Here is a 26,186-nt window from a genome sequence, read left to right as displayed (position 1 = left end):
GAAAGTGTCCAGCGTTCCACACTCAACCATCTGACCGTTAGAGTACAACATCCGGGTACTTTGAGTGCACTGCATTTTGCCGTACTTCCCAGTGTGAACGCACTTATGCACTCAAAGTAGTGTAAATACAGAAGTACGCGGTTTGGAACACACTCCAAGATGGTGTCGGCAAAAAACCAAGATGGCGACGGCCGAAAAACCCAAATGGTGGCGGCAAAAAAAACAAGATGACCAAAAAAACATGATGTGGACGGCCAAAAGCCAAGATAGTAACAGCAAAAAAAACAAGATTGCTAAAAACCAAGATGGTGACGGACAAAAAATAAAAAACCAAGAAGAGACGGCCAAAGTGGCGAACTTGAGGCTTCAAAACCGTCGTCCACAAACTAATGTGTGACGTCATGGCGACCACGTCCACCTCTTATATACAGACTACGGCTGAGATCAAAATGGAGGTTGAGTTGGAAGATGGGCGTGGTCAAAGCAAGGGTGCCAGAAGTGGCGCCACTTTTCGCCCCTGGCTGGATTTGGCGTTGCGGCTGGTGTGACCCCATCACACGATGCTCCGGATCTGGAAGGTTTTTAGAAAAACAAGTCAAACACAAACTGATAGAAGCGGCGTTTCTAATCATTTCAAAATGCTTCATAAATCTTCTATCTAAATCATGTTGTCGTCTGGATGGAGGTTATTGGTTATTGGTTATTGGTTATTGGTTATTGGTTTGGAACGGGTTAACATGCTGCTGTTCGGTTGAATGTTTCCAAACTGGGTCAGAGGTTCATTTGGGTTCCCTCGTCTCGCCGGGCGGAGCTTTAGACCAAATGAAATCAGATTTTCTTTTTGATTTCTTGAAGAATCCCGTTTCAATATGTGGTCCGGAGGTTGTAGCGGGAGTGGCGGTGGCGGTGGCGTGTTGGACATCACTGTTGACCCACTGGGATTAAAGAAATCCCCCATAATTCCCTCTGTGTGTGCAGTTGTCAGCAGAGCATCATGGGGGCTGCGCCTCCCTCATGTGTTGAGAAAAGGAGGCGATGTGATGTGATGGATTTTAAGAACCTCGACTCACTCGTTACACATTCCTCTCGGCGTCTCGGCTCGTAGTAAACTGTGTTTCCACTTCTCCCTCCGACGTTGATTCATGAGCAGTTCAAAGGCGTGAGAGAGAGAAACTCTGTCTGTGTTATGAAGGCTTGATTTGGCTTAGATATCATTAGCATTCTTTGTGGACTTAGTGCTTTTTCTCAGTAATAATCACAGCGTACGTTATGCTGGAGGGAGTCAGGTGCTTGTTCTACAGCCAGGGAGGGAGACGAGGAATGAACGGCCTCCTTCATCTCGTGTGTTAGTCGGTTACATAAAATCACAGCAGCAGGAACTCCTGTTACTGGTTGTGTTCATGTTGCATTCTTATATTACTACAAGGTTTTAATCATCTTTACAGATTTCTATCTATTGCTTATGAGTCTGTGCACAGTAATTCAGGACTTTACTCCAATGACAGCCTTGAAAAGTACTTTATTGTCCATTAGATTTACATCAAATGGAACAAAACAACAATTATGCATCTTAAAATCTTAGTGGCAGCAATAAAAGTGATGATTAGCACGTAGGTCCATCAAAACATCCCAACAATGCATGATACTCAGCTGTATTTAACAATAAAAGTACATTAAAGGAGACATATCACACTCATTTTCAGATTCATATTTGTATTTTGGGTTTCTACTAGAACATGTTTACATGCTTTCATGTTCAAAAAATACTTTATTTTTCTTATCCGGTCTGTCACAACAGAATATAGTGACTTTCATCACTGCACATTTTAGAAAGGCCAATGCAAGAAAATGTGTTCTTTAGATTATCAAAAATGACAAAAGATCATAGAGGTTTGTTTCTGGGTGTCAGAGCGTTGTAGCTGATAGCTAAAAAAAATTCTGAGAAAAAGTCTGAAAAATGTCAGAAACAAGGTCGAAGAAAGACAGAAGAAAAGTCAGAAAAAGTCAGATATACCCTGAAAAATGTCCAAAAAAAGTCAGAAAAATGTCTTAAAAAGTCAGAAATATACCCCAAAAATGTCCAAAAAAAGATCTGAAAAGAAATCGGAAAGAAAGTCTGTAAAAAAAGATCTGAAAAAAGATCTGAAAAAAAAGATCTGAAAAATGTCTGAAAAAAAGTCTGAAAAAAAAGATCTAAAAAATATTGGACGTAAAAAGTCTGAAAAAAAAGATCTGAAAAAAGTCTGAAAATAAATAAGAAATAAAAGATCTGAAAAAAAGATCTGAAATAAAGTCTGAAAAAAAAGTTGTGAAAAAATTTCTGAAAAAAAAGATCTGAAAAAAGATCTGAAAAAAAAATCTGAAAAATAGTCTGTGAAAAAAGTCAGAAAAAAAAGTCTGAAAAAAGATCTGAAAAAATATCCGAAAAAAAAGATCTGAAAAATGTCGGACAAAAAAAGTCTGTAAAAAAAGATCCAAAAATCGGGAAAAACGTCCGAAAAAAAGTCTGTAAAAAAAAGAACTGAAAAAGAAATCTGAAAAAAAAGATCTGAAAAATGTCTGAAAAAAAGTCTGAAAAAAAAGATCTAAAAAATATTGGACGTAAAAAGTCTGAAAAAAAAGATCTGAAAAAAGTCTGAAAATAAATAAGAAATAAAAGATCTGAAAAAAAGATCTGAAATAAAGTCTGAAAAAAAAATTGTGAAAAAATTTCTGAAAAAAAAGATCTGAAAAAAAAATCTGAAAAATAGTCCGTGAAAAAAGTCAGAAAAAAAAGATCTGAAAAAAAGATCTGAAATAAAGTCTGAAAAAAAAGTTGTGAAAAAATTTCTGAAAAAAAAATCTGAAAAATGTCCGAAAAAAAAGTCTGAAAAAAAAGATCTGAAAAATGTCTGAAAAAAAAGTCTGAAAAAAAGAATCTGAAAAAAGATCTGAAAAAAAGTCTAAAAAAAAAAGATCTGAAAAATGTCTGAAAAAAAAGTCTGAAAAAATTTTCGACAAAAAAGACTGAAAAAAAAGATCTGAAAAATGTCTGAAAAAAAAGATCTGAAAAAATGTCTGGAAAAAGTCGGAATAAATGTCCGAAGAAATTACCGAAAAAAAAGATTAAAAAAAAAGTCTGAAAAAAAAGATCTGAAAAATGTCTGCTGCTACAAACAGTCCCTTTAACTACAATATAAATCCCCAAAAAAAGTTGTAATATTATGAGAATAAAGTCATAACTTTACGAAAAAAAAATTGTCGTAATATTATGACTTTATTCTCATAATATTACAATTTTTTTTTCTCTTTAACTTCTGACTTTATGTGGCCTAATGTGGCCCTAATACTCCGTCATACCGTCGTACCTTTAGACCTACAACAATAATAAATGAAAATGAAAATGTAAACAAAAAACAGTTAAACTAATTTTAAAATAATCCACAGGGAGCCACTGGAGAGGGGCTAAAGAGCCGCATGGTTGCTGACCGCTGGTCTAGTGGGATCAGACTATATCTATTATCACGTCTCCCCAAAACAGAAGAACAGCCGCCCTTCTGAGTACCAATAATCCCCCCAATTGGCCTTTTTAACGGGGGTTAAACCAGCTAATGAGGAGTTTAGAGACCTGGTTTCCTTCACATGAACCGTCCCGTCGGCTCCCTTAAAATGAGTCGTGCATTTCAAAATAAGGGCCAGAAACGGGCTGTAATGGTACAGTGTATAACCAGATTTAGAGTTCTGCAACTTCCTTAATTAGACCTCTTCCTCATCAGGTCTCGTTTGAGCCCTCGGGGCCGTCAGGCTTCTGGTCAAAGATGGATTCCTTCACGCTGTCGCTCCGGCTGGACGGGAGCTGCGTGCCTTCCTTGGCTGCGAGCCATTCGTACCAGCGCCCTGATGAAGTGGCCCGGGTGGCTGAGGACCGGTCCATTGTTGCTCTCAACCGGTTGGTTAGCTGTCTGCTGAGCCAGAGAGGCCGCGGAGTCGGCGACACATGATCCGACCCGTCTGTAGCGCCGAGAGGGAGGGAGGAAGGGAGGGAGGGAGGGAGGGAGGCCCTGGAGCGCCGGCTGATGACAAAGGGAAGTGTTCATTGTCGACCTCAGAAACAGCAGTTCAGGAAACAATCTCACCACAACGTATCAGATCACATGACGGAACGTCTCCTGGTGAAATGAAGGTTAAATAATCTGCATCAGCACGAGTTTAAAACGTGAATGATGCTTCTGTAGAGATTCAGGGTTGTGTTTTTAACGCCGGTCGGTCGACCACTTCGGTCTCAGACTGAAATGTCTCGACATCTATTGGACGGACTGAAACATTCATGATCCCCAGATGATGAATCCTAACGACCTGTGTCAGTTTCCTCTCGTTACATGCATAGTGTCTTTTCAAAATAAACCTCCAACGTAGGTTTACTTAGTTTTTAGGTTTACTTTGTTAGGTTTAGGAGAAGATCTTGGTTTGGGTTAAAATAAGAATGTTTTGGGTCTTTTTTGGGAGTAAAGAGGCCCCAGAACTTAATTTAGATCCTGGTTCCTGCAGTCGAAATGCAATGAGTTCCTCAAAAGGTTCCTAGTTCCTGCAGTGGAAATGGGATTTTAGAAAAGAACAGACTTAGTTATGGATGTAACTACAGCTGGAGATGACCATCAGTACGCATTCTCCCCTAAAAGGATTATAAAAGCACCTCAGGACGACGAAGATATCTGTCCGATGTCATCCTGCATCACATGACTTTGTTTTATAAACACTCATGTTGAGGATGTTTGAGATTCAGGAGATCAGCAGAGAAACTCATTCAACCATTCAACCAGGATGTCGTCTCCTCTCTCCTCTCTCCCCTCTCCCCTCTCCTCTCTCCTCTCTCCTCTCTCTCCTCTCTCTCCTCTCTCCTCTCTCCTCTCCTCTCTCCTCTCTCCTCTCTCCTCTCTCCTCTCTCCTCTCCTCTCCCCACCTCGCCTCTCTCCTCTCTCCTCTCTCCTCTCTCTCTTCTCTCCTCTCTCCTCTCTCCTCTCTCTCCTCTCTCTCCTCTCCTCTCTCCTCTCTCCTCTCCTCTCTCTCCTCTCCTCTCTCCTCTCTCCTCTCCTCTCTCTCCTCTCTCCTCTCTCCTCTCTCTCCTCTCTCTCCTGTCTCCTCTCTCCTCTCTCCTCTCTCCTCTCTCTCCTCTCTCTCCTCTCTCCTCTCTCCTCTCTCCTCTCTCCTCTCTCTCCTCTCTCCTCTCCTCTCTCCTCTCTCCTCTCTCCTCTCTCCTCCTCTCTCCTCTCTCTCCTCTCCTCTCTCCTCTCTCCTCTCCTCTCTCTCCTCTCCTCTCTCCTCTCTCCTCTCTCCTCTCTCTCCTCCTCTCTCTCCTCTCTCCTCTCTCCTCTCTCCTCCTCCTCTCTCCTCTCTCTCCTCTCTCTCCTCTCCTCTCTCCTCTCCTCTCTCTCCTCTCTCCTCTCTTCTCCTCTCTCTCTCTCCTCTCTCTCCTCTCTTTCCTCTCTCCTCTCTCCTCTCTCTCCTCTCTCTCCTCTCTCTCCTCTCTCTCCTCTCTCCTCTCTCCTCTCTCCTCTCTCCTCTCTCTCCTCTCTCTCCTCTCTTTCCTCTCTCCTCTCTCCTCTCTCTCCTCTCTCCTCTCTCTCCTCTCTTTCCTCTCTCCTCTCTCCTCTCTCCTCTCTCTCCTCTCTCCTCTCTACATGTGATTCCCTGATGTCGTTACTCTCAGAAACACAAGACCAGGATGCCGTCTCCCCCCCGGTCATCCTCTCCTCTCTCTGGTGTCGTAGGCATCGTAGCGTACGGACCAGGTGACTCCCCCCCCCTCTCAATGGGAACCATTGTCTTACTGGTTTCTGAGAAAGGAGAGGCCTGATGCTGGAACTCAACTGACTCCAACCACTCGGGATGGTTTTGGGCTGGAGGAGTTCATGGTCATATAGTTTAGTTCAGTTCACTGGAGAGATAAAGAGTTTCTAATCACTTTGGTCCTGTTAGTCTGCTTCACCAGCTTTACTCACGGATGGCCGGATGTCGGGTCAAAGGTCAATGTATTAAAAGATTTAATCACAGATATACTCCGTGAGTTTGTTATAGCGCCCCAAAAGTCCCCAACACCTCCCCAAATCCCCACACTTTGGTCCTGGCTCTGTTTTTTTTTTTTTTAAATATAATAATAATAATAATAATAATAATATCTATAGCGCATATTTATAAAGCACTTGTCAAAACAGAGTTACAAAACAAAATAAAAGTATTAAAAGAGCAACGTACAAATAAAATGCTAATAATAAAACACATTAAACTAAATACAAACTAAAATATATAATATAATATAATATATAATATAATATTATACATTTACATTACATCAAAAAACACCCAAAAAATGTATTTATTATCATCATGTGCACAACAATTACAATGAAGCCGTATTTGGTGATCAAAGTCTTGGATCTCAGTTTCCTTCAACAATAATAATATGTATATTATATAAAAAAGGAAAAACACAGAAGTAAATGCAAAATGAGAATCTGAGACATGAAAAAGTTAAAATACAGTATATATATTAGGGCTGTCAATCGATTAAAATAGTTAATCACGATTAATTGAAAATGAATCACACATTTTTTATCTGTTCTAAATGAACCTTAAAGGGAGATTAGTCAAGTATTTAATCCTCTTATCAACATGGGAGTCGATAAATATGCTGCTTTATGTAAATGTATGTATATATTTATTATTGGAAATCAATTAACAACAAAAATCAATGACAGATATTGATCCAGAAACCCTCACAGCTTTAAATCTAAAGAATACAAGTGAGTCCTACCACCAGAGACCAGAGAGGTCGTCTGACCTTTCTACACCTTAAATCTGTGGAGTTGTCTGAGCCAGTTAAACTGAATTAGACTCACTGGTTTATATCTGACAGCTCGCCCTCTCCCAAAAACCAACATGATGATAATTCATTATTAATAACAGCATTTAAATGAGCATTAATATCACATTTTTTTGTAATCTTTAGAGCTTTGATGACCCTATATTAACATATTTATATGACATTTGTATTAAATTTCACTTCAATTTAGAACGTTTTTATTTAGTTCAAGAAACTGTCATGAAACGTGCACAGTCGCTCTCATATAAACATCAGGGCTGTCAGAGTTAACGCAGATTCCTTTTAACGCCACTCATTTTTTAACTAAATCAGCGTGCTCAGTTTTAAAGCTTTAGTGAAGCTGGAATACTGGTATCATAGTAAACTATAAAACCTGATGAATCCATCGGTACCAACCATGTCATACTAGCTGGTCATGAAGGAGGTTAAATAACGCTCCAAACTTACACTAAATGTTGAAGAGGAAAAACTGTCATGTCCATTTTCAAAGGTGTCCCTTGACCTCTGACCTCCAGATCAGTGAATGTAAATGGGTTCTATGGGTACCCACGAGTCTCCCCTTTACAGACATGCCCACTTTATGATCATCACATGCAGTTTGGGGCAAGTCATAGTCAAGTCAGCACACTGACACACTGACAGCTGTTGTTGCCTGTTGGGCTGCAGTTTGACATGTTCTGATTGGAGCTGACATCTTTCGCACATTTTTTTAACTTTTTCGGACATTTGTTGGATTTTTTTTTTTTTTTTACCTCTTTTTTTAATCTTTTTTAGACATTTAAAAATGTCGGACATTTTTCTGACTTTATTTTTTACTTTTTTCAGACATTTTTTTAAAAACTTTTTTTTAACTTTTTTTGGGACTTGCTAAATCTTTATGCTAAATGCAGTACCTGTGAGGGTTTCTGGACAATACCTGTCATTGTTTTGTGTTGTTAACTGATTTACAATAATAAATATATACATACATTTACATAAAGCAGCACATTTGCCCACTCCCATGTTGAGTATTAAATACTCAACAAATCTCCCTTTAAGGTACATCTACATATCTAATATATAAAGTCATAAAATAAAAAATGAGAATATAAGAAATATGTACAAATATTTGCATTAAGATGTGTAATATATATATAACATGTAACCACAGTGCAAATAAGTAAATACAGAATACTGAGAAGTGTGTGTGGTGGATGGATGTTAGTGTGCGGGGGCCGGAGGTGTTGGTTGGGGGGAGGCGGCTACGCAGCGTGGGGGGGGGGTTTGGTTGTAAAAAGGGGAGATTGAATGTGAAATATTTCTGGTATTAATGGAGAGCAAACTGTGCCACTCCTCCTCTCTCCTCCTCCTCTCCTCTCCCTCTCTCCTCAGCTCCTCCAGACCGATCAGCTCCTTCTCCTCGGCCTCTCAACACTCTCAGCATCAGAACTTTTCACAGGATTGTCAGCGTGAATTACTTGTGATTTTTACTGTGGGATGTTTCATCATTTAACATCATCATCATCATCATCATCATCACCATCACCATCATCATCATCATCATCATCATCATCTGAAACAACTTTAAAGGTAAGTCTGATTCATTCCTGTCTCTCTCCTCCAGCCACCAAAATAAAAGTGTGTAGGTGGATTTCCTCCAGCGTGTCACACTCGAGGCCTTTGTTTAAGGGCTTTAAGCATTACGGCCTAATACTGCTGTACAGTTAAAGCTTTGTAAAAATCCCCTTTATTACCACTAATATGTAAAAGAATGTGTGCTGGATGGATGGAACATTATATTTCATATTATGTTCTATATTTCCAGACACTGAAAATGAAAACACCTGCAGTATAACCACATAATAATAACCCTTCCGTTCCAGTGTTGTGCGTTGTGGTTTGCAGACATCAACCTCCTCTAAGCGTCTCATTCTCAACGCTCTTGACTCATTAATCGCTGTGAACGAAGGATGGAGAAATTAAGAAAGCAGTTTGTGTTTGTGACGTCACACGCAGCCCAAAGGCAGGATGCCGTATAAAGAGGACCATTCTTCTCTGTGACGAGTAACATCACAAGCATTGGATAAGGATGTTATGTGAGGCGTAACTAAACAGCTGACAGAAACTCTGACGTGATTTAAAAAACAAATTGAGAATGAATTGTGTGTCGTTGAATAACTATGAGAAATATGCATACATTTAGCAACTTTAAAGCTGCTATAATGTTTTTTATTTTACAAAGGGATGAAATCATCATGTGTCTTTAATTTTCCTGTAAATCTCGCTGCACACATTATTAGAGGGATCAGTTGTGGGACGGCGCCGGCGCCTCTCAGGACTGTAGTCAGAGAGGAATTATCACAGACGGCTCAAACGTCACGCGTGAGTTCCTGTTGCCTTTCATGTGAGATATAATCCCATCGAATTCATGTCCGCCTTTGTGTTGGCGAAGGACCACATGTCTGCTGAGGCTGACCTCATCCTCTGACCTCACGCTGTGCCTTATGAGTGTCCGTGAATCACTCAGCTGTTATTCTTCATGTTGCATTCGAAGCATCTAAAAGACACGACGCTCTTTATGGCACATAATGGTGATAACACATCAATTATAAAAACAAAATAATCTAATGATTGTTAATCAAGACATGTCATCAGTTTTATTCTTTGTAATATTAGACACATTGTTTTTAATACGTATCGTACATTTCATGTTTTTAAACACGATATCATGTTAAATATGATTATCAATAAGCTAACATTAACGAACGTTAGCTCTTATCTGATGTTACAGAAGCAGACGTTTTGTAAAGATGTGACGTTAACTTGAACAGCTGATAATGTGAAAAATGCTTAAAGGAAACGAGTTGTAACGCGTTTCTTGACGGGCCATGAAAGTTCATTTTTCGGCCCATAATTTTAGTTGTATATTGTTTTTCTTGGTGATTTTATTATATCTCTGAGGAAAATGTTGATATTCGATATAACGACCTCATCTTCTTCCTCTGTTATTAAGATTATTACTTTGTATTTCCTGCATTATGTTACCCGCTAGCTAGCTTGTCCATGAATCAATGCTGATCCTAGTGTTGGCTTTTTCCGCCTCAGCCTCCCGACCGCGGCCGGAGGGAACGGGGGAGACGCCGGAGTTTTGGTGGGAGACGATAACGTTTCTCTCTGCGGAGCCCCGTCACTTCACAAGACACGGGAAACCTCTGTTGGTCTGGAGGAGCTGCAGCAGTTATTTCTGCACAACGTCCACTGAACATTCACTAGATATTCTCAGAGCTAAACTAACTCTTCTGCAGTGTGGAGTGAGCAGCATGCACGTGAGAGGTGGAGAGAGAGAGAGAGAAGGAGCGCGGTGTGTGAGTGAAGGCAGGCAGAGGAGCAGAGGAGCAGAGACTCCGGTCCTGGAGTCCAAAGCTACGGTCTCCCCCGCGTCCTCCGACCGCGGCCAACACTGTTTAACAGCTTCACCAGATACAACCAAGAGGTTTTGGTGCTTCACTGGAGTTTGTGTTGGAGTCTGAGTCTGAACAGCGGAGACACACGCGAACACGCATGGGAAACCGACCCGGGTGATTTATATGATCGATATCATTAACTAACTTCTATTTTGTAATATATGGCCCCTTTGTCTGTGTCAGCTTCTCTTTATATGGGTGTTTATCTTTCGTACGTACTTTATACATTTCTGATGATGAACGATTAGATGACAGATGAACAGTCCGGTGATATATAATAAGAGTCTATCGTTGCTCCGTACGCTACCCTCCAAAAATGTCCGCGTCGCCCCAGAATGCTCCACGATTCCCGTTCGTTCCCATTCATTCCCTATTGTGTTCCCTAGTGGCCAGAAGAAATCCGTTTCTTTTAGGTTTAAATGTTGAATTTGCCCTCTTTTGAGATCTCTAACTGTGCTTCCTTCCTTCTGCCCTCCAGCAGTCTCAGCATGTATCTGGAGAACCCAACCAACATGGAGATGGAGCTGTCTAAGACGTCAGCCCAGGGCCACCAGGGCCGAGGCAGCCTGAGGTCACCGGAGGCCGTGGCGGGGAACTTTGGCGAGCTGCGTCTGCTGGAGGGCATCTCAGACCGGAGAGACGCCCAGAAGCTGCAGCAGTCTGCCGTTCTGCCCTCGGGACAGTGTGTCATCCACACCGAGGGCTTCGTCCCGGTTCGACAGGAGGACGGGTAGGAAAGCGTTTCTGCTCTCTCGTGGTCCTTTATTGATAAGATATCTATTGATTATTCACAATAAGTATTGGAGGGAAAGCTGCTCTAATACATCAGACCAGCACAAGGCCGGGTCAAGGCCGCGCCCCCTTGTGAATGTTGTAATATGCTATATATATTACTCGTTCTGCCTCTCAACAGAGAGCAGATGGGTAAAACTAAAATGCACTTAATTGAGGTGAAGAACCTTATTTTAAGTCTTATTTTTAACACATTTTTGTACATTAGTAGGAATGTAGCACAACATGGAAGTGAAAGCAGCGCTTGTCCCTAAAAATCAATGAATAATCGTGAAGCTGTTGAGCATAATGGAGCCTTTATAAGAGCAGATATTGAGTTGGTAGAGACCAAAACAGAGCTAAAAGGAGACTAATTGAACTTAAATTTATCAGGAAAGACGACTCCAAATATATATATATATATATATATATATATATATATATATATATTTGTAGACAAATTCACCATATCAACTTAACCCTCATGTTGTCTTCCCGTCGACCATGCAACTTTTGTCTTCCCGGGTCAAAATTGATCCGGTCTGGTTTGACTGTTTTTAAAGCATACATTATAAATTATCACCCAATTCTGTATTACACCTTTTTGGCCAACTTCATTCCAACTCATTACCACAAGTTTCACACTTTTTTTGGAATTCATGGTCAATAAACCTAATTTATATGAAATTAAAAAAAATCTGAAAAAAATATCTGAAAAATGTCCGAAACAAAAGTCTGAAAAAAAATATCTGAAAAAAGTCCGAAAAAAAAGTCTGAAAAAAAAGATTTGAAAAATGTCCGAAAAAAAAGTCTGAAAAAAAAAGATTTGAAAAATTTCGGACAAAAAAAGTCTGAAAAAAAAGATCTAAAAAATGTCTGAAAAAAAGTCTGAAAAAAAAGATCTGAAAAATGTTTGAAAAAAAAATCTGAAAAAAAAGATCTGACAAATGTCGGACGAAAAAAGTCTGAAAAAAAGATCTGAAAATGTCCGAAAAAAAAATGTCTGAAAAAAAAGATCTGAAAAATTAAGAGAAAGACATCCATATTTATGATATAATGAAGTTTGAAAACGTGTCAAATTTGACCCGAAGACAACAGGAGGGTTAAAGTGTGATACGTCAGCTTGTTTCTTTAGTTAATTCAAAGTTTGTGTTCATGAATAGCTGGTTAAGAAAGAGATTAGCGCTCAGTCTGTCTTCTCACGGGATTAAAGTCATAACAACAGTTCGACAAAGTGAAGCTCACATGCAGAAACACATTACACACGCCCTGCTGGTTAAACCCTCCAGGAGATGTATGAACATACGTGTGAAACGCTGGAATGTAAAGTATGACCATTCACACACACGGATCGACTTTGTGTGTGTGTGTGTGTCTCAGTCACTAAGGGGGGCGTTAATCTCAAACCCGTGGTTCTGACTTTATTGGGATTAAACTTGGAAGTTTTTTTGCTTGGTGAACTAAGTCAAGGTTGCATGTGATGAAGAGTTATCCAGCTGACCCGTGGTGGGTCGGGTCAGCTGTTTTATATATTGTTGCAGTGATGGTTATGAATGGTCTTTATGTCTGGAGAGTTCCTGCAGATAAAACGGGACTCTGACACCCAGAAGCCGTGCACAGACTAAACAGCTATATGAGGTTGCAGGGCACACAGTACGTAAAATAAGGCTTCAATAATTAGACAACAAATACATAACAGAAAATAAAAACGCAACCAAAAAATACACAAATTTGCGGTGAAAAAAATGAGGAAATAAAGACCGAATGTGATCACAAACTGGACGGACGACAGTTGAATGAACAGACGGAGAATATAGAGTTTCCTCTAGGAGTGAAACCGGCTGCATGTCGTTTCCTGTGTACAGTAATAATAGCGGTGAGGCAGCGCTGCTGTTAGATATTTGAACATGATTGCACTTGACATGTTGGCGATATTTTTCCAGCCAATTAGCTCACACCTCAGTAGAAGGAATGCAGCAATGGGTGGAGGCGGTTGTCTGTCTGGCTCTTTGAACAAAGGATTGTAGTCTGATAGAGGAGCTCAAGCTTAAGACTCAATTTGACATAATAATGTCATTAAGCATTATTCTGTGGTCAGACCAAGAGCGAAGAAAATGTTCGCCTGGCTGTACTTGCGAGATTTGGACCGCCGGTATCATTTGTGTTCATTTGCGCTAGATGTGTCGGAGAGGAGGGTATCCATCAACCGTGGAAGAAATAACCACTTTTGCTGCTTTGTACATGTTGGTGAAGTGCCAGATGTGTCAGAAAACCAAACGGCGTCGTGTCTGGGTTCATAACGTCACCCGGCGGCGAGCGGTATTCACACACAGCTCCATTGCACTGACTGTATCTAGCAACCACACATCTCTACTGCGGTATGAACCTAAAATAAACAGATTGTGCTGTGATTTAATATCAATAAACAGATCAAAATGATGCTGAAATAACTACATAATGATGCTGATTAGTAAAAAGTCTGAATTCATGCTTTGTCAGGTCCGTTACCATGACGACAAGCAGGCAACTTTTAAAATGTTTGTTTTCTGAATGGAGTCTGGATGGATCAGAGCCAGGCTCTGCAGCTGCTCAATCAACACTCAACATGACGTCATCTAGAGACGTTGTTGTTTCTACCACAGACAGTCTGTGGTTTCTACACAGAGTTTGGTCCGCTCTCTGTACAGATATGATGGACTACATTTATTGGATATTTTTCTGCCATTTTTCGGACATGTTTTTGACTTATTTTCCGGACATTTGTCAGACATTTTTCAAAAAATTTAGAACTTTTTTTGACATTTTTTTGACATTTTTTGACATTTTTGACATTTTTTGAAAACTTTTTTTTTCTTTGGAAATTTTTCAGGCTTTTTTCTCACTTTATTGGACACTTGTCGGATATTATTCTGCCATTTTTCGGACATGTTTTTGACTTATTTTTTGGACATTTGTCAGACATTTTTTCAGAAATCTTTTGACATTTGACAGATTTTTTTTTTTTTTTAATTTTTCAGATATTTATTGGACTTTTTTTTTTTTTTTTTAATTTTTCTGACTTTTTATTTGACTTTTTTTTGGACTTGTTTTGAACATTTTTTGGACTTTTTTCGGACATTTGTGGGATATCTTTCGGATATTTTTATGCCATTTTTCGGGCAGGTCTCTGGAGAGAGATGATGGACTATCGTAGCTCTGGGTGACCACAGACACATACAAGATTTATTTATTCTTCATTTCTGATTGAACAACGTCAGGACGTCAGTGACCACAGGAGGACGATCTCAACGCTGAGAGGCTTTTACCACACAGCGTCACGCCAATTTCTTGCTCAAGTTGAAATATTTAAACTCCCGTCATTCACATCGTTTGGCGCATATTCACGTCTATTTGCCTCTTTGCATTGACTTTGTATGTAATCGCGCCGCGCGAAAAGTTCGCTTTGCTCTTGGTGTGAACACGCCATTACAGATACAAAAACATGTTGCCACTTTATTCTTGGGGGGCGGAGGTTGGATGGGTCAAACAAACACAGGACCGCTGTTCGTGCGATGTATGAAACCACGTCAACGTTGACTTATTTTACCTTATTTTTGTTACGTAACATCCGTACTTTACTAACGCCCATTGAAACGTAGTTATTTTAACCTAAACCACAATCTTTTCCGTACCCTAACCAAGTACCTTTGTTGCCTAAACCTAATGAAGTAGTTTTGTTTCAGTAAGTAAACCTAATACCTAACCTAAAGACACAACCTAACAAAGCACCTTAATCACTTTAATTACTATCTTATCATGAGCAGACGCTATTTATTCTTAGGACATGAAATAGTAAATTATATATATATTGTAAAATAAATCCGTATTAATGAAGAATAACTCCTGTAAAGTATGACCTATTTTCCATTGGTCGATATTAATCACATTGACTGGCGCCTTGCAGGTGTCCTAAAAAGACCGCTGTATAATTTATAAATATATAATTTCAGCTTCTGTCTGGACTCAATATCCTTAAAGGATTCCTCTGTAAAGTGCGATCTCTGTGCCAAGTCACATCCAGGGGACGAGAGGGGGAAACAGTTGTCGACATGCAGTAAATCTCTTTATAGTAGTCTGAGAGTATCGAAGAGGATTAATGCCACAGACTCCCCTTTAAGGTAATCCACTCCTTTATCTGCCACATTCATTGATTCAGAGCACCTGACTGTCTGCTGTCTGGAGCGCGTTCGGTAACGGCTGCCAGACTCGTAACACTGTTTACTGAATTTACTGAATTATCTCCCCTATAAAACCATCACAAAACGAACCGTTTCCTCACAATAATACACTCATTAAAGGAACACTGTGTTGTATTTAGGCGGAAATGGAATATAATATTAATAAGTATGTATTCTTAAAAAGTTTATTTTGAGAAAATGACATACATAACCTCCATAGAACGGAACCTGCCAAAATCAAAGATAAATTAATAAATAAATAAATGACTAAAATAAATAAATATGTCATTAAATGTATTACAAATAATATTAAAAATAAATATAGCCATTAATTAATTGATAAAATGTGACATAAATTGATATTTCTGTTTTAATTTATTTCTTTATTTCTTAATATTTGTATTAACTCCTTTATTGATTTACTTTTCTGTTTAATTTCCCCTTTTATTTATTTATGTATTTATTTTTGTTTTTGAGTGACAGCCCCCTCATTTGCATAATGAGGCAGTAATGCATAAAGAAATGTTTAAAGCAATGTGTTATGAAAAGTGTACAGAAATAAATAAGGGGTGAATGCAAAGTAAAAATTGAGCAGAAATAAATGAATAAATAAATGCATAAATACATTAAGAAAATAAATTTAAAAATAAATTTAGAATAAATAAAAATAAGTGCAAAAATAAATAAATAAATAAATACATTTAAAAATAAATATAGAATTAATAAAAAATATGTGCAAAAATAAATAAATGTAATAATAAATGCAAAAATAAATAAATAGAAAATAAATCAAAAAATAAAATAAAATGTATTTATCAAGTGATTTATTTATTTATTTTTTATTTTGGCAGGTCCTGTCCTCCATATGTAACTAGCGGAAATTGTCACGTGTTGCTGGACATTTGTAGGAAAACGCACAAAAAATGAGGAATAACTTTTCGTAATATTCACACAAACAGTTGTATGAGGATACGTCGACATACGGAGCGGGTCCTCTTCATCGAGCCGGCCGTCGTTTTTCTACAGTAGCCCATAACGGACAAACCAAACACCGACTCTAGAGAAGACCATTCACGGGAGAAGTTTCAGTTGGTTGCAATCTGCATCCTCACCGCTAGATGGTGCCAGATCCTACACACTACACCTTTCAATCCTCAATTCTTTTAAATGAATAACTAATAGAAAACAGAAATGCTTGCTGCTGTGTTTAAGGAAGTGCACTGACTGTGTTTAAGCGGCCGAGCCCTTTGACAGGCGGAGGGTAAAAACCCTCTGAGATTATAAGATTAGCTGAGGGGGACCTTCACATTTCAGAGAGATTTCAATCTAATGGTTTTGGCTCAGTGGGTTGGTATTCCATTACATAACGATTCCCATGACGTCTAATTGCTGAGATGACAGTGAGCTTGATGAAACAGTGTTTTTAATAACTATTTAAGTGGCAGAGGATGCCGTCGCTGCAGCTTTTTAAGCCTTTTTCATGTAAAAAACTTTGTGTGTTTGTGTTTCGCTTTGAAGGACAGGCATGAAGACAGATATAGAGTGTTTGTGTGTGTTTGTGTGGATGTGATTGTTGGTTGAGACCCAGCTGTGCGGCAGCCAGCAGGCGCCTCGGGGACGCGGCGCAGCAGCAGGGGGACAAAACACGGCGTAATGATCTCCTCAGGTGTCGAGTCACCAGCTGCTCGCCCACCTCGCTGCCACCTGTGGGTTACTGAGGGTCTGGAGAACGGCTTTAACCACTGACTGACAGCTGTGTCATGACAGCTGGGGGGGGCGCTCTATCGGGGGTCAAAGGTCACCAAAAACTTTTTTGGAGATTTATTTTAACTCGTTGTGTTTCGTTGCTTTTTTTTGTTTCAGGCACAATTTCAGCGTGGTCAATATTCTGAGAGGAAAAACCAATTCAGCCAACATCACAGAGAGGTCGCCTCTGCTGAGATTCTCTCAAGATGACAGGTTTGTTTAATTCATGTATACACGATGCATCCAATACAAAAGTGAGCATAAAGTGAGCAAATCACAGAATAAACTAATAAACAGCTATTTAATAATATCATAATATATTATTATTAATATTATAATATTAGTTTATTCCAAGGTTTGTATAATTCCTCAGGCTTTAGACTATAGAACCGGTATGGAGCCTCAAAGCATCCAATATTAAATTAATGAGACACTGTGAAATAAAATAAATAATAAAATTAAATAAAAAAAAAAGATAAAATATAATAGTATTTTATATTTATTTATGATCTTATATTGATTTATATATTTTTTTATAATAGTATAAAATAGTAAAATATATAAATGAAACAATCATTTGTGTAATAATTTAATTAATTATCAAAAATCAACTCATGATGAAGAAATGTGACTTAAACTAATTTTACAGTGTCGAGAATTGTTGGGATTTAACTCCACCATCATTAAAGGTGACATGAAATAAAAGGGCATATATGTGAACATAAGAATGACATGTCTTAATAGTAAGTTAACTTATAGTAATTTCCTGAATTATGTCATAATTTATTGGTCCATTTACATATTTTATTTTTTTATTTATTTTAATTATATTATTTAATTACATTTATTCATAATATTATTTGTTTTGTAACACCTTTTTTTGAAGTGTGTATCTGATCTTACTGAAGCAGTTTTATCTTAGTTATATTACTTTCTGCTTATAATATTTCATGTTCGGTAGAATGACATGCCAGCAGTGCCATTTAATGAGATATCGTACAAGCCGTCTTACATTGATTCAGTTGACAGCGGTGCACAACATGTAATGACATCGTGATTATAGGATGTTCGTCTTTTACAGCCGTGTTGTTGCTGTTCAGAAACATGTTTTAATTTCAGAGCTCACGTCCACAGCTGGTGTCCTGATATAGCGGTGAGGGCTGACTGTGAATCTTCTCTTCCAGCATAACCTACATGACCTTACATGACCCCGGCTTCGTTGGCGGAGAGGAGCCCTGGGACGGCGGCTCCCTGGACCTGGAGAGGAGGTACCGGCTGGGCAGCGAGGTCACCAGCCTGTCCCTGTCCCGCTCCAGCTCCTCGGAGAAGAGCGACCCTCTGGACAACCTCAACCTCAGCTTCAGACTCACCAGCAGCATGAAGTGAGACCTCTTGTCTTACTGATAGGAAACTGTGACTGACCCAAATTAGTTTTCTTTTAACCCCTTAAAGGGACTGTTTGTAAGAATCAGAAATGTGTTGTTAACAGCTTCACCTGTGTCCGTTAAGTCAGCTAAAGTCAGCGTCCTGTTGCTGGCGCTTGTGCTCGCTCTACATAGACATGAAGGAGCATCACTCAACACAGTGAGGAGACACACGTCAGCTAAAAGCACAATATCACTCTATATTTCAGCTGCTTGGCAGTAATGTTAGCTGACCAGACCAAGGTCTCTCCATGAATCAATGCTGATCCTAGTGTTGGCTTTTCCCGCCTCGGCCTCCCGACCGCGGCCGGAGGGAACGGGGGAGACGCCGGAGTTTTGGTCGGAGACGATAACGTTTCTTTCTGCGTCACTTCACAAGACACGGGAAACCTCTGTTGGTCTGGAGGAGCTGCAGCAGTTATTTCTGCACAAACGTCCACTGAACATTCACTAGATATTCTCAGAGCTAAACTAACTCTTCTGCAGTGTGGAGTGAGCAGCATGCACGTGAGAGGTGGAGCGAGTACGCGAGAATGCGCGCGCTGTCTGAGTGAAGGCAAGCAGGCAGAGGAGGAGAGACTTCGGCCACATGCAAGCGCACATGTGTCCCGACCCGGTAGATTTATACGCTTAAAAATTTAGGAATTTAGGAGAAATCTACAGATGCAAATAGACTACACATTAAAAATGTTAGAAATAAATAGAAAAAAATCTCTAAATTGTTTTTGCCTGTAGTGTCAAGAGTGATGTTTCTCTCTGAGTGTTTCATTTGAATATCTTGTAGAGACCTGAAGAGGTGAAACTCTACAGTAGTTGACAAGAAAAAATTAACGAAAAATTAGAGAAAAGCCCCAAAAATGAATCTGAGGATTTAGTTTTTCATGACTTCCTTCACTATAAACTCATCTGGCGACCCTCTGTGGGGGTCCTGACCTCTATGTTGGAAACCTCTAGTATACAGTACACTATTCTACTGAACACTGCTCTATTTTATTCTACTTACCGTCTACTTTTTTGTCTTTTCAGATGCTGCTTCAAAGTCTCCAAAATTGCCACGATGTTCACTATCGTCGTCCTCTGCAGCGTGAGTGTCCTCTACAATAACTCATATAATAAAACAAAAGCATCAACCTAATAATTAACTGAAGTTTGTGCTCTGCAAATTTAATTCCTTGTTCACTTATTTTAATTAATTCTTTACTCCTATTAAAGGAACAGTTTTGGAAGTTTGCTTATTTATTATTATTTATTTTTCTCATGTCTAAACAGCAGACCTGAATTTACACACCACACACCGGACTGTGTTTAGTATATAGTACAGCGTGTTTCCTTATTACTCAGCATCTGGATAGGAACCGTGTGGACTGAGTGAATGATAATGATGAATGTGTTCTTGTTCCAGCTGTTCTTCAGCATGTATCCGGACCGAGACAACCCCTGGAGGATGTTGGCCGTCTCTTCAACGGACAGTTTCTGTATCCTTTTCTACTGCAGCGTTGGTATTATCTGTTACTGAAATTAGACCGTCAGCAGGCCTTTAATCAACAAGGAGAGGGGAGGAACATCCTGCAGCTGTGTTTTAATCATAATAATAATAATAATAAAGTGGACTTATATAGCGCCTTTCAAGAAACACAAGGACACTTTACAAAGAGGGCTCACAAAATCATACTGATAAATAAAACAGAGGAGAAAACAGTGGCCAGGTAATTAAAAGAGTGATGTGTAGGAAGAGTCAGAGGTCAGAGGTCGTGATGAACAGGTGGTGCTGGAGGTGTCCAGGGATGAAGCATTTCTGATATCAGGAGTAGTGTCCTGGATGGAGTGTCGGGGTGGAGGAGGTTGGTTAGGTACTGAGGGGGCATGGAGGGATTTGTATGTGAGAATGAGCTTATAGGTGAGACGGGACGTGATTGAAAGCCAGTGTAGGTGGATGAGTGTCGGGGTGATGTGCTGTCGGGGTCTAGTGCGGATCAGAACCCTGGACACTGAGATCTGGACGTACTGGAGCCGGTCCAGGGCTTTGCTGGGTTCCCCCCGGACAGGACTGCATTACAGTAGTCCAGACGGGTGGTCGAGGTTGAGGGTCTCTGCCACGGAGTCGGAGAGTGATGGCCGGAGGCGGGAAATGTTTTGAGGCGGATTTAGTGACGGATTTGATGTGTGACTGAAATGAGAGGGTGGAGTCCAGGATGACGCCTCGGTTGTGGACCTCGGAGGATGGGTAGATGGAGCTGCCGTCCGCGTCCAGGAGGAGATCTCCAACCGTCCTTAGGGGCCACAACCAGGAGCTCTGTTTTGCTGCTGTTGAGTTTTGAGTTTTACTTTGACTCTAACGGCTTGCAGAGACACGGGACATGATTAAAAACCTATTTTTAAAACAATGTTTAATCCATAAGGGTCTTCCATTTGGCTTTAATCACTGTGAATGCTGCAGGAGAAGGTGGGTAAGAGGGAGTGTAAGCAATGCTGACAGGTGAATAAATGGTCCCCACTGCTTGTGTACTTCAACCTATGAGTCATATTGAAGCAGGGACGACCCGTACTGTCATTTACCTTCATTAAATACTGAAAAGGACTGAAGAGGAACACAGTTTATGAGATGTCTTATTCTTACGGAGCGTTTGATCAGTTCCTAAATGTCATCTCCTAAAAGCAGAAACAAACTTTTCCTCTATTTGAGCTGATCTTCACTCTACAATTTAGAATAAAAAAAGAAATACAGTCAGATAAACAAACGCACATTCAGCACCGCCACGTCTTTTTTCTTAACGGTCGGCGTCCCGCAGCGATGAACCTGACGGATTTCCGAGACAACGCTCTGCTGAAGCTGCAGGTGGGAGGGCCTTTCACAGGAGGGATGGTGGACCTCACCAACCAGGACTACATCCTGATCCAGGTGGAGCAGACCGAGCAGGCGGGACAACGGAGGAGGAGGAGCCAGCAGGTGAGGGAGGTCGTCTAGGTGATAACGCTTTATATCATCTGTGAAGTGTTGATCATTTATCTTATTCTGTCTTTGAACAGGTGATTCATAACTGGACCATTCCTCTGCACGGCGAACGGAGTGACCAGATACTGTTGACGAAAACCTTTGAGATGCTCAGCAGGTACTCACAACGCTGCATTGATTTAACAGAACAGGTGGAACATTATGTCATTCTTATTCATGCTGGAGGGAGGATAGACTGACTTCTCTTTAGAGCCTTTTTTTTCATCCCATATTTATATTTTATTTCAGCTTTTCCTTTCAAGATTAATTTAAAACATAAAAAAATAGATTCATCAACATGTTATGGCTTGATAAGGTTCAGTGAGAGATGCTGTGCTTTCCGTCCCTCCACAGCGACCCCATCGTCATCTCGGTTCAGGCCTTCCTGCAGGATAACGAGGTGGTGCCGTTATCCATGACCCACCAGTCGCTCTACGTCAACGTGGAGACGCAGGTGGCCATCGCTGGAATCATCCTGACGGGCGTCTACGTTCTCATCATCTTTGAGGTAAATGTTCTGTGGTGATATTCACGCTTTTTGTCCGTCACCATCTTGGTTTTTGTCCGTCACCATCTTGGTTTTTGTCCGTCACCATCTTGGTTTTTGGCCGTCACCATCTTGGTTTTTGGCCGTCGCCATCTTGGGTTTTTTTTTGTCGCCATCTTGGTTTTTGGACGTCATCATCTTGGTTTTTGGACGTCATCATCTTGGTTTTTGGCCGTCACCATCTTGGTTTTTGGCCGTCGCCATCTTGGTTTTTTTTCGTCGACATCTTGGTTTTTATCCGTCGCCATCTTGTTTTTTGGCCGTCGCCCTCTTTATTTTTGGAACCAGAAGTGACAGGAGAAGGTGGAGCTCAGTATAATTTTCTCATAGACTTCTATACTATCAGACTTCTTCTAGCAACCAGGAGTCGCCCCCTGCTGGCCGTTAGCCTGCATTGGCTTTTCAGACCTGGAGGTTGCCCACTTAGAAAAAGTTATTTATTATGTGCAACATGTCTGATTATCAGTGAGTTGATGCTCAATGATTCCGTTGTATCAATTCCCCACACATGAGTTATATGAGTTATCATTACCTGTGATGTGTTCTTCTCATATTACACATCCTGGTTTAGATGTGAGCTCCTTGGATCTACATGTTCATTCATATCCAGTCAGTGTTTGGTGTTAATTAGTCAGGCTAATCTCTCCGAGCGTGACAGGGTGTGACCTCACTAAACTGCGCCGGCGGGGTCAACGCTGTGATGTAAGAGCGAGAGATGACAGCAGAGTTACTGACAGGTCCGCTCACCGAGGCTGTCAGTGAAAGTGTGAGGCCTATTCAGACATCAGCCAGATGTCATCTGACTTCAGCTCCGTCAGGTCGCTCACATTTGTTTTTCTCCATTAAACCTGAATTCAATGAGTGATCACATATTGTGATTCTCTGAAGGATAAGTTCAAACAAAAGGAGCTCACAGTGTGTCGGCAACCGGAGGCAGATTTTCTTATTTTTAATGGGCACTTCAGTGAAATGTTCTCATCGACGTCCAAAGTAAAGAATGACAGCACGTTTTTTTCCTTTCGTCGTTCTTGACAAAGAGCCGAGACAGGAAACGAGGATGCTTTTGTTCTCCTATCTGAACAGATGTACTCAGACAAAGACTTGTTTCTGAGAGTCTGGAGGCTGTCGGAGTTCTTATCCATCTCGAGCGACGAGACCCAGTTTACAGTCGAGTAGTTCAGCAAGGCCAATATGCATTAAAGACGACGACCGTTCTCGTCAAACATTGTTCTTTCACAACGGACAACAGAGTTAGCGTGCCAGAATAAACGTGCCAGGAAAACTACCTTACGTAATGCAAATTAAATATATATATTTGTCTTATACATTGTGGGTCTCAGAGGGTTAAGGCCATAGATCTCAGTTTCTTCATCAGATAGAGATTCGTTGTATCTATTTAAATGTCGTAGCCTTCTTGGAGTCCGAGGTATTAAATGAAGTGTTTCTGTTGAATCTTTTGAATTTTCAGATTGTGCATCGTACTCTGGCGGCCATGCTGGGATCTCTGGCAGCTTTAGCAGCTCTGGCTGTCATCGGTGATGTGAGTCTCTTCCTCTCTTCTCAAATAAATAAAATAAATACTTAGCTTATCCAAACACCATATTTCTGTCAAAAAATTAGTTCGGAATCTGATAGCAATTTTAGGAAACAATAAAGACAGCTTGAAATTAGCGAGAAAGTTCTAGTGCGTTCATGTGCTCCTTGGATGGTCCCGTTTCCAGAGTTGGGAAGTTGTTCCTCCGACTTCGGTGTGTTTATAATGTGGAAACCACATGGACACTATAAAGAAGACGTGTTGTATTTGATCTCTGAGCGTTCACAAACTCATCAAACGTTTCTGTTTCCAAAGATTAAATTCACAGCCAAGTTTTAATGGACGTCTGTAAAGAAGCTTTCTTTGTCTTGGAAGACGTTACTTTAACAGCATTCATAATCTATATTGCAACAACATATTGTGGGAAAGTTAAATATCACAAACTTGGAAAATCGTTTTTTCAAAGGTCCAGCGTATGCAGGAAAAGCAGCGGCGTAATTAATAACATTAATTATGGGCTGTGGTTTGTGGGAGCCTGTGGAGCCTCAGTGGGACACCGTTAGATTTATACCTTCCACCTGTGCTTCTCCTGCTAGAACAAGTCACAATGTCGTCTGAGGAAAAAGACCTATAGCACCTGAAGGCAGGATCTGGGGCAGGGACAAATTACAGTTACAAATACATTTGTTAAAGTTGTCAGGAAGTTTAGTACTGCACTGAAAAGAAGAAGAAGTTTCCTTTACAACTGATAATCCTGTGAAATCTAACTACCTTCTCTGTCCGTCCCACAGCGGCCCAGTCTGGTTACTGTGGTCGAGTGGATCGACTATGAGACGCTGGCTCTTCTCTTCGGCATGGTTAGATTTTACTTCACTATCTGACATCTTATCTTCACTTTATGCGTTTTCTATCCGTCTGCTGAAGCTTTTTTTATGAAGGTTAAAAACAGGCAGAATTTGATTTAAACCGTTCTTTTCAGACACTTTATTACTTTATAGCAGATCACATCTATAGCTCATTATTTACATGAAAGATCATTCTGCCAGATCAGTGATATCTAAATGTCATATTGATGCACGACCACAGATGGTTGGACAACTTCCACCATCAACAGCTGCTGCGGACATTTTCATCTCATTCTGTGAAAATACAGCGGAGGCAGTTTCTGAAAATATTCCAAACCTTACAGGCAATACATCTGAAAGATACTGTGTTTTTAAATGTGCTATAATACAAAGTGCTATGACTTCATACAAAGCAAGTACGTTCAACTATTTATGTATGATATTAATTCCGGTTTATATCATTTAAAAACAGTTTGGAGTCTTCACCAAGCTTATAGTCTCCTTTAGAAACATGTTTTTGGACGGTGTTCTTGGTCATTTCTCTGTCATATGGTCAGAAGGAGATATGAGGAGATATGAGGAGATATGAGGAGGGATAAAGGGGGATTAGGAGGGATGCCATTCCCCTTGTTAGTCAATTAACCAAAATGCATCCCCTCTCTCCATCCCCTCGTAGCAGAGAGAGTGCAGGAGCAGAACATGTTAGTCTGCCTGACTCATTGACTCTTTATCTGACTGAGGTTTGTGGCCCAACCTCTGAAAGTTTAGCACATTGTAAATATCTTTCTGGTATTAAGATGCGTCCTCAGTGATCGGCTCACAAGTGGACAGCTTTAAGTACGTCTGTTCACACCTGGCGTTAGAACGCGTCTCCAGTGGCTTCTTGTGATCCGATCTCACTTCCTGTGAGGTAATATTACAGGAATGTCAGTAGTAATATCATGGATTCGGGTACATTTTATTAACATCAAAATATAAGGTTATTGGGCCGGGGGTCCTTGGGGACTTCCGCGCCATCGGCACCGCACTTTTGCCAGACAACAGCGGAGTACAGAGCTTCGGAGAGCCGGGGAGGAGAGAGAGAGCGTGCAAGCGGGCGGGCGATCGGGTGTCAGCTCTGCGCAAAGCAGCAGAACAAAAACACCGACACATCTCCGACAGGATGATAATAATGCACTTTGCGTGCATTATTATCAACTGAATGTGGTCTGAAAGATCAGATCTCAACGCGTCTTGAGTGCGTTCACACCTGTACTTAATGCTGTCCACTAGTGATGGGATCACTGAGGACGCATGTTAACACCAGGTCTGAACAGGACCTCTGACTGACCACCATCTCTTACGTGAGAACCATCTTGTTGTCTGTGACGACTGTTTTTTGAAATATCAGTTTGACATATAATCTTGTTATATAACGTGAAATGTTGTGTTTCTTCCAGATGGTACTGGTGGCCATTTTTTCCGACACTGGCTTCTTTGATTACTGCGCTGTGAAGGTGAGTTTGTCACACATGAACGGCATCAGTGGAGCAAGTGGTGACGTTCTGAACATGAAGGTGTACAGTATCGTAGCAGTGTTATATATCCTTCTTATAATCTGACATCTGCGTGTTTACCTTCTGAGTGACGAGTCTTTGGAAATAGCTGCAGTCGTCTCGTTGGCTTTGAGCTATTTCTGAAATGAGCACTGATACGTGACAAGCCTGCAGTTTTTACGTTGACTTATCTGACATGAGCACGACAACCTTTGTAATGTAAGATGATCGAACACGTTTTGATGCCTATCTTTACATCCTGACTCACAAGTA

General features: G+C 40.4%; 1 protein-coding gene across 1 annotated transcript in view; it reads left to right on the top strand.

Annotated features, from left to right (window-relative positions):
* The first annotated feature begins 10,790 nt into the window (after positions 1-10,790).
* The window catches only part of oca2 (oculocutaneous albinism II), a 56,086-nt gene continuing 40,690 nt past the window's right edge, over positions 10,791-26,186 (top strand). The window contains exons 1-11 of the mRNA XM_037771058.1: positions 10,791-11,032; positions 17,154-17,249; positions 18,221-18,418; positions 19,487-19,544; positions 19,863-19,935; positions 21,250-21,407; positions 21,488-21,570; positions 21,807-21,960; positions 23,468-23,539; positions 24,325-24,390; positions 25,818-25,874. Coding sequence (XP_037626986.1) covers positions 10,791-11,032; positions 17,154-17,249; positions 18,221-18,418; positions 19,487-19,544; positions 19,863-19,935; positions 21,250-21,407; positions 21,488-21,570; positions 21,807-21,960; positions 23,468-23,539; positions 24,325-24,390; positions 25,818-25,874 — 1,257 coding nt within the window. The remainder of the gene's footprint in view (positions 11,033-17,153; positions 17,250-18,220; positions 18,419-19,486; positions 19,545-19,862; positions 19,936-21,249; positions 21,408-21,487; positions 21,571-21,806; positions 21,961-23,467; positions 23,540-24,324; positions 24,391-25,817; positions 25,875-26,186) is intronic.

The sequence above is a fragment of the Sebastes umbrosus genome, chromosome 5, assembly GCF_015220745.1.
Source record: "Sebastes umbrosus isolate fSebUmb1 chromosome 5, fSebUmb1.pri, whole genome shotgun sequence".
In the NCBI taxonomy this organism is placed as follows: Eukaryota; Metazoa; Chordata; class Actinopteri; order Perciformes; family Sebastidae; genus Sebastes; species Sebastes umbrosus.
This window is presented reverse-complemented; position numbering and strand designations above follow the sequence as displayed.